The 12,867-nt window shown below is 34.1% G+C and overlaps 1 protein-coding gene across 1 annotated transcript in view; it reads left to right on the top strand.

The window, feature by feature from the left end:
- LOC128206049 (uncharacterized) overlaps positions 1-12,867 on the top strand; it is a 208,400-nt gene that overhangs the window by 156,045 nt on the left and 39,488 nt on the right. Inside the window, exons 10-19 of the mRNA XM_052908182.1 lie at positions 241-405; positions 2,104-2,223; positions 3,105-3,291; positions 5,241-5,399; positions 7,436-7,593; positions 7,862-8,335; positions 8,840-8,931; positions 9,476-9,656; positions 10,193-10,360; positions 11,275-11,418. Coding sequence (XP_052764142.1) covers positions 241-405; positions 2,104-2,223; positions 3,105-3,291; positions 5,241-5,399; positions 7,436-7,593; positions 7,862-8,335; positions 8,840-8,931; positions 9,476-9,656; positions 10,193-10,360; positions 11,275-11,418 — 1,848 coding nt within the window. The remainder of the gene's footprint in view (positions 1-240; positions 406-2,103; positions 2,224-3,104; positions 3,292-5,240; positions 5,400-7,435; positions 7,594-7,861; positions 8,336-8,839; positions 8,932-9,475; positions 9,657-10,192; positions 10,361-11,274; positions 11,419-12,867) is intronic.

Raw genomic sequence — 12,867 nt, 5'->3', positions numbered from 1 at the left:
GCCATCCTATCCCTATGACACCCCAAATATTTTCAAATCATTGCAATGTGCAAATGTGGCAATTGTTTTACATGAATCGTGAAATTTGGAAAGATTAAAGCCCTCTTTGATCCGCTAGTGATAAGTACCAGAAAGCTAGATATAATGATGAAAATAACTATCAACACCATGCCTTTATCACCAGACGCTGGCGATAGTATAAGTACCACTATGTACAACGAAGATCATTCTATTTTATAGCTAAAGGAGAGCCAAAAACATGCCGTTATGGCTAATGACCAGATACGAAGCCTCACGGAGAAGTTACGAAAAGTGGAAACGGATCGCTTGCCATCTCCTCGACAACAGCGTCGTGCTGTTGGAACAAGCAGTGCTGCCTCCGGTCAGGAACCACCACAGGAGCAGGTATGTGATTGCAAAGATTATTTAGTACATTAACGAGTAGATATTTTGTTTTAGATGAAGGAACTATTTCTGATAGTGTATGGTGTAGCTATTACACATTTGAGTTAGGGTTAAACAATTGAAAGTGGCTGAATATATTTGTATTAGTACAAAATATTTTTAATCCATTGTAGCTTTTTGGTTTGATCATAAACAACTGACACTACTTAAAGCGGAGAAGTAGCTAAATCAATTTATTTTAAACACCGCTACATAATGAAAACGATTGTTGGAAATATAACAGAAACACAGAAAATACATGTGAATTATGTACAATAAACCGACTAAAATCACTTGTTATCAACACTCCAATAAATGCAGTCATTTAAATATACACATTGCTTTGGAACAGTCAGTCACACTGACCTTTCAAATATCATATAATATAAAATTGAGAAACAAAAACAAAAACAACATGTATTGGGATGGATGAATATATTTCAAAAATAATATAATGTTTTTCAAAAATTTCATTATCAAATATATTTCAACAATAAGTATTTTGAACAGCAATAATCAGCTTGTATTTTGATTGTATTATAAGACCGAGATAATAAACGCATTGGCATTAGGCCAACAACTTCTCTTTAAAAAATATAAGTTAGATATAGTGGTTTGCTGCTATACAGTGTCCCGTTTCTCCTTTATGATGCATTCTTGAGAGCAAGCAACTATCTGACATAATTCAGCGAGGTCATATAACAACAAAACACAGAAGACCAGTCAATCAGTCCTACACTATTAAACAATGCTCAAAATGTACAAAAAATATCGTTAATCCCAGGAACACCGAGATTGCTATTTTCATTGTAAATTAATTTGTGATATTGTGACAGTAGCTATTAACATTTGAGTAATTGTTACCATGTGTGTGACATCCGTCTTCAGTCAATGTTTCCTCCAAAGTCTTTCATTAGAGCATATCTGTTTTACCACTGAGGGTAATTCTCTGACGGGAGGATTAATATTTTCTAGAGTGATAGGTTTGATTGATTTATATTTTCATTTAATCTTTCATTGAGATATTCCAATTAAAGGAAAATGATGTATTTATTTTATATTGAGATAAATTTGGCACACACGGAATCCTCTCATATTAATAAAGAAAATCATATCCTCAAAAATGATATTGTTTTAATATTGCACTAAAGCGTTCTTAATATGCATTCTCCGACAAAGAAGCATATGAAGGGGGACGTTTCAGTAACGATAATTGTTAATTGAAATTATCTTAGGGTCATATTTTCGCTATTTTAACCTATTTACGTGGTTTGAATTCTTAGCCAGTATTAAAATTGAAGACAAAGTTAATGAAGCCCAAAAAACAATCAAATCATTCGAATATGCAGCGATAACTTTAGGACACCTTATTAAAAGTAATGCAAGCAGCAAATTGTATTAAAAACGGTCCGTTTATTTTGCTTTGGTTGAAGTCAGCCAAAATGTTTATTGATTGATTATGATTAAAAAATAGTCTATGTTGATATACTTTTTATTTACAAATAAGCAAACAGCTAACATGTGGATAACTTATTTAGGTTCTATTCAGTTAGTTGCAGGTGTCTAAATACATTGGTTTACATGCTGGTTTATAGCCACGGTTCTAAAATTGTATAATTAAACCACCACTATGACAGCGTCAACACGTTTCTTCCGTAGGATCGCTATTGCCGCACGTGTTCAGAGCTCCAGTCTGTGAAGGACGAACTGTGTGAGGAATTGATCTCTTTCAAGACCAAGGCAGAAGAACTACAAGGTCGAATTGAGGAAGTTACTCAGGTATGAAGGCAAATAGTTAAACGTTCCCTTTTTACTGTTAAGTTACAATATTGGAGTAGCAACGTTCAGCTGCTGTTGATTCAAGAAGCGTAGAGCAGAGATAATGAGCTACCACAGTTGTTCTCCATATAACATATTCATGTCTGTATCCTAAGTATGTGTTTGAACTCTGGCAATGGATGGTTGAGTCTGTATGATAGCAACAAGCGAGAGTGACAGGATAGACCATTAGTTTTGCTTTATGTTATTTTTAAAATCCAGCAGCCAAATGTATAAAACGTATTCTTTGGTTTGGTGATGAAAAGCCGAAATGTTTATTGATTGGTCAATAGTTACTTTTAACCAATCATATTGTTTTTGAGCAAACTATCTAAAAGACAACATCAGAATAACTTGACTTTGGAATGGTCGATAACATTCAGGCCTCAATTTCTTGAAACTTCTTAAGCTTAACAGGCTTAATTAGCTTATTTTAATTAGCCAAAATACATACTTAAATTGGATTTTTATAAATGAAAAATGGTAATTTGTGATTATAATAAACATAACTCCTAATCAAAGTATAACAACTCTTAAAGAAGTTATTACGCAAAGTATTGAAAAACAAAAATAGTGAGCTTAGCTTAATCCTGATCTAAGGGACTTAAGAAGTTTCGAAAAAATTGGGGCCAGGTGGTCAAATACAATCGCAGTAATCCTGGGTGACAGGCTCAGGCTCATCATGCTTATGTTCATCTTGAATACATGATTATAATTCTGTATCGTGTGTTTTTCTTTTGCCGCTGCATAATTTGAAAACGAATCTTAATCAAGATAAAAGTATGTTCTACATGTTTTGATCACGAATCTTTATCAAGATAAAAACAAATATGTTCTATCAGATCAACGAAGGGTTGGTGACAAAATATAACAGCAGCGAGCGGGAGCGTCAGGCGGCCGAGCAGCGTTCGGCGGCACGGACTGCGGAAGTGCGGCGGCTGGAAGATCAGCTAGTGCGGCAGAGAGAGGAGGACCGAATGAAGGATATATTTTTGAAGGAGAGGGATAATGGTCTGAAAGAAAAGACAAGTAAGTATTTCGTTATTCATTTTAAAACCTGCTCGAATGCATCTTTTGGACTATAATACTTCAAAAGCATGAATCATAAGCATAAAACTGAGAGTACTTTAAAACTATTCATCCTGAGGGTATAACGGGTTCTCCGGCAAAACAATTAGAATACAAACAGAATGAAATCTTCTTTCCAGCCTAGCATTGACACAAAATAACTTGCTTATGAAAGTGCATGGACAGTGATTCATTTCAAAAATCCGCTTAATTGTATCTAATTCACAAATACTGTCCTTGAGAAAAAAGTGTCCCAAGTATAAATTTGTGCACCAATCAGTTCTAAAACCAGGATGCATATATTAAGGTACAATGGGTTCTAATGCAGGAGTCGGAATGCGCAACAAAATGAATCACTTTTTGTTGATTAGATTTGCAGCATAAAGTACATGCATATCAATGATAGCTTAGGCAGCACGAATGAAGGACAAAAGGTAATATGCATTTCTGTCTAAGACAGATATGAGCGTTGTAACAGTATGAATTGTAAATAAAAACAAGCGTTATAGAGGAACGGATGAACGGTGGAACGACTGAAGAAAGACGTGTTCCTTTAAAGAGATGGATAAGTGGAAAAACCTAAAGTTGGTTTAAATATTAAGTAATTGTTAAAACATTGTATGTAAAATCTTAATAAAGGGATTGCAATTCTGAACGATTATGCGTGATATTCATTGAAGACCGATAGACGATCATTGCTGGAAAGGTAAATTATCATCTTATTAACAGGTATACGATACAGCTATATAGTTGTTTAGTTTTAAAACAGCTTAGGCGACATACTAAGTAAGGCTAGTAAAACATATAGAGCACTGTGTTGCCTATTAAACTGAACTTTTGTTTTATGCGTAAAACAAATTGGTGAAATTTTGTGTTTTTTGTTGGTAAATGTGTACTGTTATTATTCAAGACGTTTAAATATCAAGTAGGTATTGCGAATCTAAACCTCATCAATACAGATGAAAGAAAATATGAAGTGCTGAACTTGTTTTAAGAATAAGAATGCTCACATGCTCTTTTTCTACAGCTGCAAAAGTCATAAAATGAAAAGAATAATTTAAGCATACTGCTATGCAATCAGTATGTAACTTCAAAAACAAATGTTTCTTTATTGCAGTTGCAAGCTTTGTTTTGCATATGATAATGTTTAAAATGATATTTTGGCAAATCATTCAAAGCCAAGATTGATCTAATTTCCTTCTTACCTGCTGATAAACATACGCGTTTGATTTGCGGATGGTTTCTGGTTTGAAAGATTTCTTGTTTTCTTTATTGTCTTAGAAGAAAACCATAACTACTTATTTAGGCGTACGAGTCATTTTAGGCATAAACACTGTGTTTGTTTCTGATTTCAATGCCACAAAATTAGGTCAGTAGGTCGGAATATTGGCAAAATGAGAAGAACATTCGTGTTACCTATCTACAAACATGGAAATCAACAAATGAAGATAAAATGATACCTATATAATACATCGAATTAACTACAAATAAGCCACAAAATACTTCAATTATTGGTTTTAGAAATCTAAGCAATGCCATATTTAAATCACATCAGTATGTGCAGAACAACAATATTAATGACAGACATGAATATAATTATACATTTTTTTATCTTTTTCCTTTTCATCTTAGATTAATCATACCTTGGAGTTATTGGACTTATATCGTATTGAGCTTACCCTAAACCTAAACATGAAAGATCTATAAAATTGTACAGTTACGTGTAGTTCCGGTGCAGTAAGACCTGCAACTAAAATATATCCAAAAGGAGAACAAATTTACAGCTAGGTTAAAAAAATGTCACGTGGTCTGTCATGAAATCAGAAACACACGTTTTTGTTGCACCATTCGCTTTAAAATTTTGAGCAGTGTAGCATGTTCTTTCAATTTAAAACTTGTTCTATTTTCAGGTCAGATAGCTCGCAAGGATGAACTAATTCAGGAACAAGAGGAGATTATCAAACAAAGAGAGGAAGATATGCAGTCCCTCTTCGAACAGATTTCACAGAGAGAGAAAACTATCAAGGAAATCACAGAAAATCTCAAGGCCAGACAACACAAACTCCACGGTTTGTAGTGGATTTTATATATGGGATACATACTTGTTATAGTGGAAGGTCGCAATATTTTTCATTGAGCATCAAAAGCTTTAGTTAACCATTGGCGTCTACAGGCTTGGTGAAATTAATTGTCATCTTACACTGAAGAAAATGTGTGTTTTTATTAAATTAATTGAAGGATAAAATAAATTGTATTTAACAAAACATATTTGAAATAAGCCAACATCATATTCATGAACTATTTAAAAGGAATATGTATGCACTGTTGACGAACCAGTATTTTTTATAATAAAAATGTATGTATGCGCATCACAATGTAAGCAACTTTACATAAACAATGTAATAAATCCTAAACCATAGGTGTATACTTGATAGTATCTGGACGGTATAAGATACGCACATGGCTTAGTTGTTTTTCTTGATCTGACACTTATTTCCAACGAAGTGATAATTACACTCTTTGCGCAACCTTTCATGTTTTTGCACAATATTTTTACCCGGCTATGCACCCTTATATTGTGTTTACTCTTCGCAGAGAAAAATACATACGCTCCAAATTTTATGCGAACGTAACGTCATTTCGGAAATAACGCCGTTAAAATTGTGTCCTACTCAACGTATGCTGACGTTGTATTTTGACGAGGGAGTGGGCTCGAATTTCAAAACAATGAACATTTCATTTGAAATTCCAAACAGTGAACAAACTGTTTTATTACATAGATAGTCTCAACAAATCTCCGGAAAGCACATAATAAATGCTTTACCAATAGTTATGATTTTCGCTTTCCGGTGGTTTATATAATTTTATCAGCGAAGTAAAATTGATATCTCACTATCTAAAATCAGTGAAATATTATCTTGATATAACACAGTGTTTTGAAAGATTGGCCCGTTCTCCTTTCTAAATACAACGCAAGCACGCAAAAAGCCTGGATTAACAGTAAAAAGTGTCAGTCCCGGAATTCGATCCTAAATATTCAGCTCGTTTTCTTCATTTAAATAGCAAGTTAAAGTTATTTTAAATGAATATAAGACATATTTTATTAATTGTTTAAGTGGGATGTCAATTGTATTTCATTGGGTAAGTGATAATTTGCAAAGCTTATTTTGTGTATTACATTCAATGTTCTATCATACAATATTTGGAAATTTGTATGCAGACAAATTATAAATCGTTTTTCACTCTCTCGTAGAACCCTCAACATTCTAGCTTGTAGCAATCAAGAAATGAACACTTAAACCATGTTTTGAAAATTATTGATGGTTCATGTCTACTATTGGACAATCATAATTTGCTTGATATTTTAACAAAATAAATGCATCAATATAATATCTTACCTCTAACACGTGTTTCGAATCAGCGTCAATACATTGGCTACAAGTTAAAAACCCATAATTATCAGTTCCATTTCCTTGCAGCTTAGAGAAGTAAGATTTGAGTTATGTTTTCAAATGTTGAAGCTATCTGAAAGAACATCGTCTGTACTATTGAAAGTGCTTAAATAAGCTTATTTAACATCTATAGACACAGAAAAGCAAGTAATTTAAGTATATATATATATAAATACTAAGAGCGCTCAGGTCCATTTAAACAAAGTACGCGAACTACACACGCCAACACACACAAAAGTCATTATTGGAGAACAAATAATAAAGTGAGCAATATAAATTACATGGTCAATATCAGTAGCCAATCTATAAATGATGTCCTTATTAAGAGGTCTTATTATAGCAATTGTTTAATAACTTTTATTAGCTCGTCTCTGCTTCGACGATAAAAACTCGGGTTACTATTGAGTATTGTGATAGCCTTGGTATCTCCGTCGTCGGCGTTAACGGCGTACAAAAATTTACATTTTTGCCAAAGCTCAAAAGTCGTTCAAAATAATCAAAAGACAATGCCTTAAAGTATGACAAGATGCGTAACTCTAGCTTAAATATTGATTGAGTTATGTCCCTTGTTCGACCGATAGAAGCAAGTAGAGCGTTGACGTTTGCACTGTGGCGCTTTTGCTTAATGTACACAGACATCCATTCCCTTTCAGACGCAGAGGAGAAAGTGAGGGTACTCAACTCCCAGCTGGAAGAGAAGGCAGAGGAAGTGCACTACCTTGAAGAAGAGATGCACGAGGCCGTCCTAAAACGAAAAGAGAGCGAGTCCACTATCACTGAGCTGGAGCTGAAAATTGAAGAAACGCTTAAGGTATTGTGTGGTATTCACGGGTACATGGAAAGCCAAGATAATGTTGTGCCCGTTCTTGATACATATGTTAAAAATATGTACAGCAACGTTTTCTAATATGTATGAATATGCCAAACACTATCCAAAACGAGAGAATTTATTTACGTCGGCCAAAAGTCATACTTTCATATTTCAATACCTTAGTAGTATTTTTTACATCAAAATTTTATTGATAAATTTGAACTGTATTCAAAGTTTTGATTTTTCAAATTATTTATACAATTTTCAGGGAGAAAAGAGCGAAATTGAAACAGAAAATGAGCGTCTTCAGTCAGATGTTGAAAATCTTATGAGCAACATAAGCGAACTGCATCAAGATAAAGAAACATTGCAAAATGAACTGGATAAAGCGAAGCAAGCTCTAAGTGAAGCGATGCTTATGTGGGAAAGAGATAGATCCTCACTGGGGACACAGCTTAATATAGTTAATGAGAAAATAGCACTGTATGAAGCTACTAGTGCAGAGAAAGAGTCCAAAGCAATACAAACACTTAGAAAGGAGGTTCACAACATTTTGGAAACTAGGGAAAAGTTAGTGCATGAGTTAAGGTTGACAAAGATGGAACATGAAAACGCCATCAGGGTTCTTAAGACGGATAAATTCAAACTGACTGAAGAGCTGACGTCGAAGATCAGGATGTTGACTCATGAGATGACAAATAATGACAAGATGACGGATGAACTTAACATACTACGTGGACAGGTGACTATCATTTCTCTAATTCATTAAAGAAAACATTTCATATGTATTCACTAAAAACCAAAACAAAGATAACAATTAGGTTATAAAGCTTTACATTTAGTCAATGCTGAAGGAGCTAAGTCGTGAAATGCTTTCAATAGTATTTTCTTCCACCTGTGGAATTTTCGAGACTAAACGAATGTAATACAATGTAGGTCACTTAAGCTTGCTAGCATTTATTGGTTAAAAAGAGAGATAAAGGTACGCGATAACGTGGAAACGTAGTTATTTCAGCCACCCCGTGTAGATAGCAATCGCAAAATAAAAAATCAAAGGGGAAAAACCACATGTGATTGTACAATTAGATGACATGACTATATCATATGAATATATTAACTATCAGCTATGTCTATATTCCAGGATGATATTAACTATCAGCTATGTCTATATTCCAGGATGATATTAACAATCAGCTGTGTCTGTATTTCAGGATGATATTAACTATTAGCTGTGTCTATATTCCAGGATGATATTAACTATCAGCTCCACCACCACGAGAAGATCTTGCGCGCCGAATATATGGGCATGAAGGTCCGATATGAAACGCAACTAGACAGGTAAGTGGGGTATTGTTTTCCATATATTCGACTTCAATTAGTTAACAATACGAACATAAAACAACTCGGTACGGTTTCACGAACAATTTTAGACGAGCAAATTATAAAATGACCACCTTGTCATAAACCACTTTAGAATACAACCTAAATTTTCAGCCAATGCAATTTCAAGTACAAGACTTAACCAAAAAGAATTTCAACGTTTGCGCGTGTTTAAATGTCCGGCTATTGTCTCTTATCCGAGACAAACTTTCTGCGTCAGGTTTTACGTTGTGTTAATTCTTAGTCAGTTATATGATCTAAAGTTATACCCTCATGATTAAGAGGGGCTCGTTCTCTATACTTACTCCGCCCATTCTTTTTAATAATAGTCATCTAACTATTACTAAAAGAGGTGAAACCGGGCCCCATACCAATTATTGAACATGAATCTAGATCATTTAAAATAGTTTCTTTTTTGCGCAATAATTAAAACAAAGAGAAATATTCATGCAATATTCAAGTAGCAAGAAAACCCATTATATAACCTTTTTACCATCTGCAGGCTACAGAAGGAACACTTTGCCCTGCTTGAGGTTGTAGAAAAGCTTCAGCGCGAGAAACATCTCGATCATGACATCATTACCGGTGTACAGAAGGGAATGGCCTCCATTAAAAACACGTACACTCATGATCTGTCTCGCTGGAAAGACGAAAGGAGTGTATTAGAGAGTCATATAAAACAGGTAATTTTCGCGATATGTATAAACATAACATTACATGTATGCCATAAGAAAACTTTAGTGATACACTTAGTCAACAATATTTAAAAGCTAAAAACACTCGTATTTAACATTTGATACATAGTAAGCAACAGCATACATTTAACAAACAATAAAGAGCGAATTTGAAAAAAACATACGGGAAAACAGCTATGAAGTAAAACAAGCGGTGCAGCGGGTGTTGAAAACAAGTTGTTATGCTAAATAAGTATACATATAAAGTATTTATTTACCTACGTAATTTATATATTGAGGAGGGAAAGAGATATCACCTGATTACTATCCAGTATGGTATTCATCCACAACGGATTAAGGGTGGCGGGGGTCAAAAAGAAAGGAGCACTTTTTGGTAATTATGCAGTATGTTATTTTTCCACAATATATCGACGAGGTCAAAGAGAAAGCTGCACTTTGAGGTAATTGTCCATTATGCTATTTATCTTCAACATACACCCAGAGGTACATCCAGTTATCTATATTGTATGTTTTGTCCATTTCAGATTGAAGAGGGCAAGGAGATAGCTGCACACCTCAAGCAACAAATAGAGGCCTTAAAGCGCCAGCTGAGTGCCCAAGAGGTCGAAAGGTCTGAACTCATCAACAAGATGACCACGGAGAGGCGAAATTGGGACATGGAGAGAGCACAACTAAACAGCAAGATTAACCAGGTATTTGAAAGTCATTAAAGATGCACTCTTATTCCCAAATAAGATTACCAAAATTAATAAAATTGTTTAAATTTATCAAAAAGGATTAATAAATGTCGAAAACAATGGTTCTTATGAAGGATACAAAGTTTAATTTGGAAGAAATGATTATAAAACACGGTATTTCTACCTTATGACACTATAGTACACCACAGTTCATCTTTTAGCATTCACCAATCATTTAAAGTGACACTCTTATTCAAAATCAATACATACACATGTATAACAAGCATAAAATTTGAGTGATAATACTTTAACTACTTACTAAATAATGCATTTATGGAAAATATAAATTACTGATAACAAGAGTGTATGTTATTTTAAGGGTTTTATACTGTTCAACACCTACGTTTCCCATCAATCAAAATCAACACATACTATCCTTAATTATCATCAGGGTCACTTACTTGTTTGTTTACATCGGTTGTTAACCGTGTTGACCTATGTGAGAACCCCTTGAGGACCTATGTCGAATTTGATTGCCAAGTGTCAGAAGTCAGGATATGCAAAGCAATAATCAGAACACGTTAAACCATTGGCTGCAGGTAAAACAAATCTTCAAACATCCGAAATCGGAAGTATAAAATGTCAGTCAAAACGTCCCAATCCCGGCAGAAAAACGACATATTACCAAAAATGCTTGTGAAACTTTTTGCTCGTTTTATTTTGTTTCACATAATTAGATAAAACCCGTACTACAGTTGATAGATAATTTATTCATGATTATTTTGTTACCATTTTCGGCAGTAAGTATAAATGTTTGCAGGAGTAATATCCATTGGAGTGAGGAGTGGTATTAGCATTGTGCAGAATAGGGAAGTGTAAAATACGACGTCACGTTGTTTTGTACTTCATACTAATGATGTACATTGCAGTTGGAGGAGCAGCTGGGTGTGTTTGTCCAGGTCCAGTCCAGGTCACAGGACGTGCAGTACCGTATGGAGGTGGCCTGGGGCAAGGAGAGGGAGGAACAGAAACGTCTGCTGAATGAGGCGCACCGCCTCGCTGTGGACCTGCAGGTAGTGTTAAATTAACGAGATACAGATTATACTTTCTTACAATTGACATAAATAAATAATTTTCATATAACACATGAGCGTCGAAATACCACGGTGGTAAGTTGGTTGGTACTTAAAGTATCCTTAATGAAATGCAATGCAAATATGGTGACCATGGTAGCATGAAATGCAGTGCAAATATGCTGACCATGGTAGCAAGAAGTTTGTGCGAATCGAACGAGATGAGGTTAATAGCAGTGGACAATCCGATTTGAAATTCGCTGTTATTGTACATTGTTCATGGGTGGAATCAAAATATTTTCTCTAAAATTACTACATTCTGTTGAGCGAGTTTAACAGTGAATTCTGAATTGGGAACATTGCAGCTGTCAATGTTTCTATACGGTTATATATATATTTCCAGCAGAATGAACGGCGTCTTAAGCGAATAATAAAACTTGAAAAAAAAACACATTCAACTAACATCTGTTATTAACCGGAAGATATTTTAGTCGCTTTATTGTAACCAAGAACTGTATGTGTTTATAGTGCTCTATACCTGCATATCCAGGCCCCAATTTCTCGAAACTTATTAAGCCGCTTATAACAAGATTAAGCTAATCTCACTATTTTTGTTGTTCTATTAAATGAGTTATATTAACTTCTTCCTTCAAGAATGTTAAGAAATTATGTAGGAATAATCTGTATGATTATCAGAGAAAAAAACATTTTTCATTTATAAAAATCCATTTTCAGTATGTTGGCTAATTGAAATAAGCGACTTAAGCCTGTTAAGCATAAGAAGTTTCGAGAAATTGGGGCCATATGATTAAGTGTTGGCAAAGATGTTTGGCTATTCCCTAACATAACTTGCGTTTGATTTTAAGTCTTTGTTTCTGTTTTAAAAAATATTATTCTGCCATGCCAAGGCCAGCTAAAATGGCAAAAAAAAGAAACTTACATGTCATGTGTTAGAATGTTATTATATGTTCTCGGTGGCTAATAGAGATATATCAGAGACATAAAAAGACATTTGTTTTCAAATAGTGAAACAAAAAAAATGATATTTTTTCCTTACTTAATAGCCTAACCGCGTAGTGGTGTGAGCTATAGTTATAGGGTTCACCTAATCCCGTCCGTCCATATGTCCGTCTGTCCTGGGACAATTCCACTTTTTTCAAGAACTCCATTTTTGCCTTCAAACATCATCCACATATATTGAATGCGTTGAGAAAAAGTGCTGTTCAAAAGAAACATTACTTTGGGTATGGTATTTTTAGAGTTCTTGCAATCTTGTTCGGAGCATACTTTTAAGTTTTAAGTCTTTGAATAATTCAATCAATCAATCAATCAAATCAATCAAAATCTTTATTTCCTCCTAAAAGGAGATATGCATACATATGTACAAATATATATATATATATATATATATATATATATATATATATATATATATATATATATATATAT

This window comes from Mya arenaria, chromosome 10 (genome assembly GCF_026914265.1).
Source record: "Mya arenaria isolate MELC-2E11 chromosome 10, ASM2691426v1".
Classification (NCBI taxonomy): Eukaryota; Metazoa; Mollusca; class Bivalvia; order Myida; family Myidae; genus Mya; species Mya arenaria.
The sequence above is the reverse complement of the archived record's forward strand: the minus strand, read 5'-3'. Positions and strand labels throughout refer to the sequence as shown.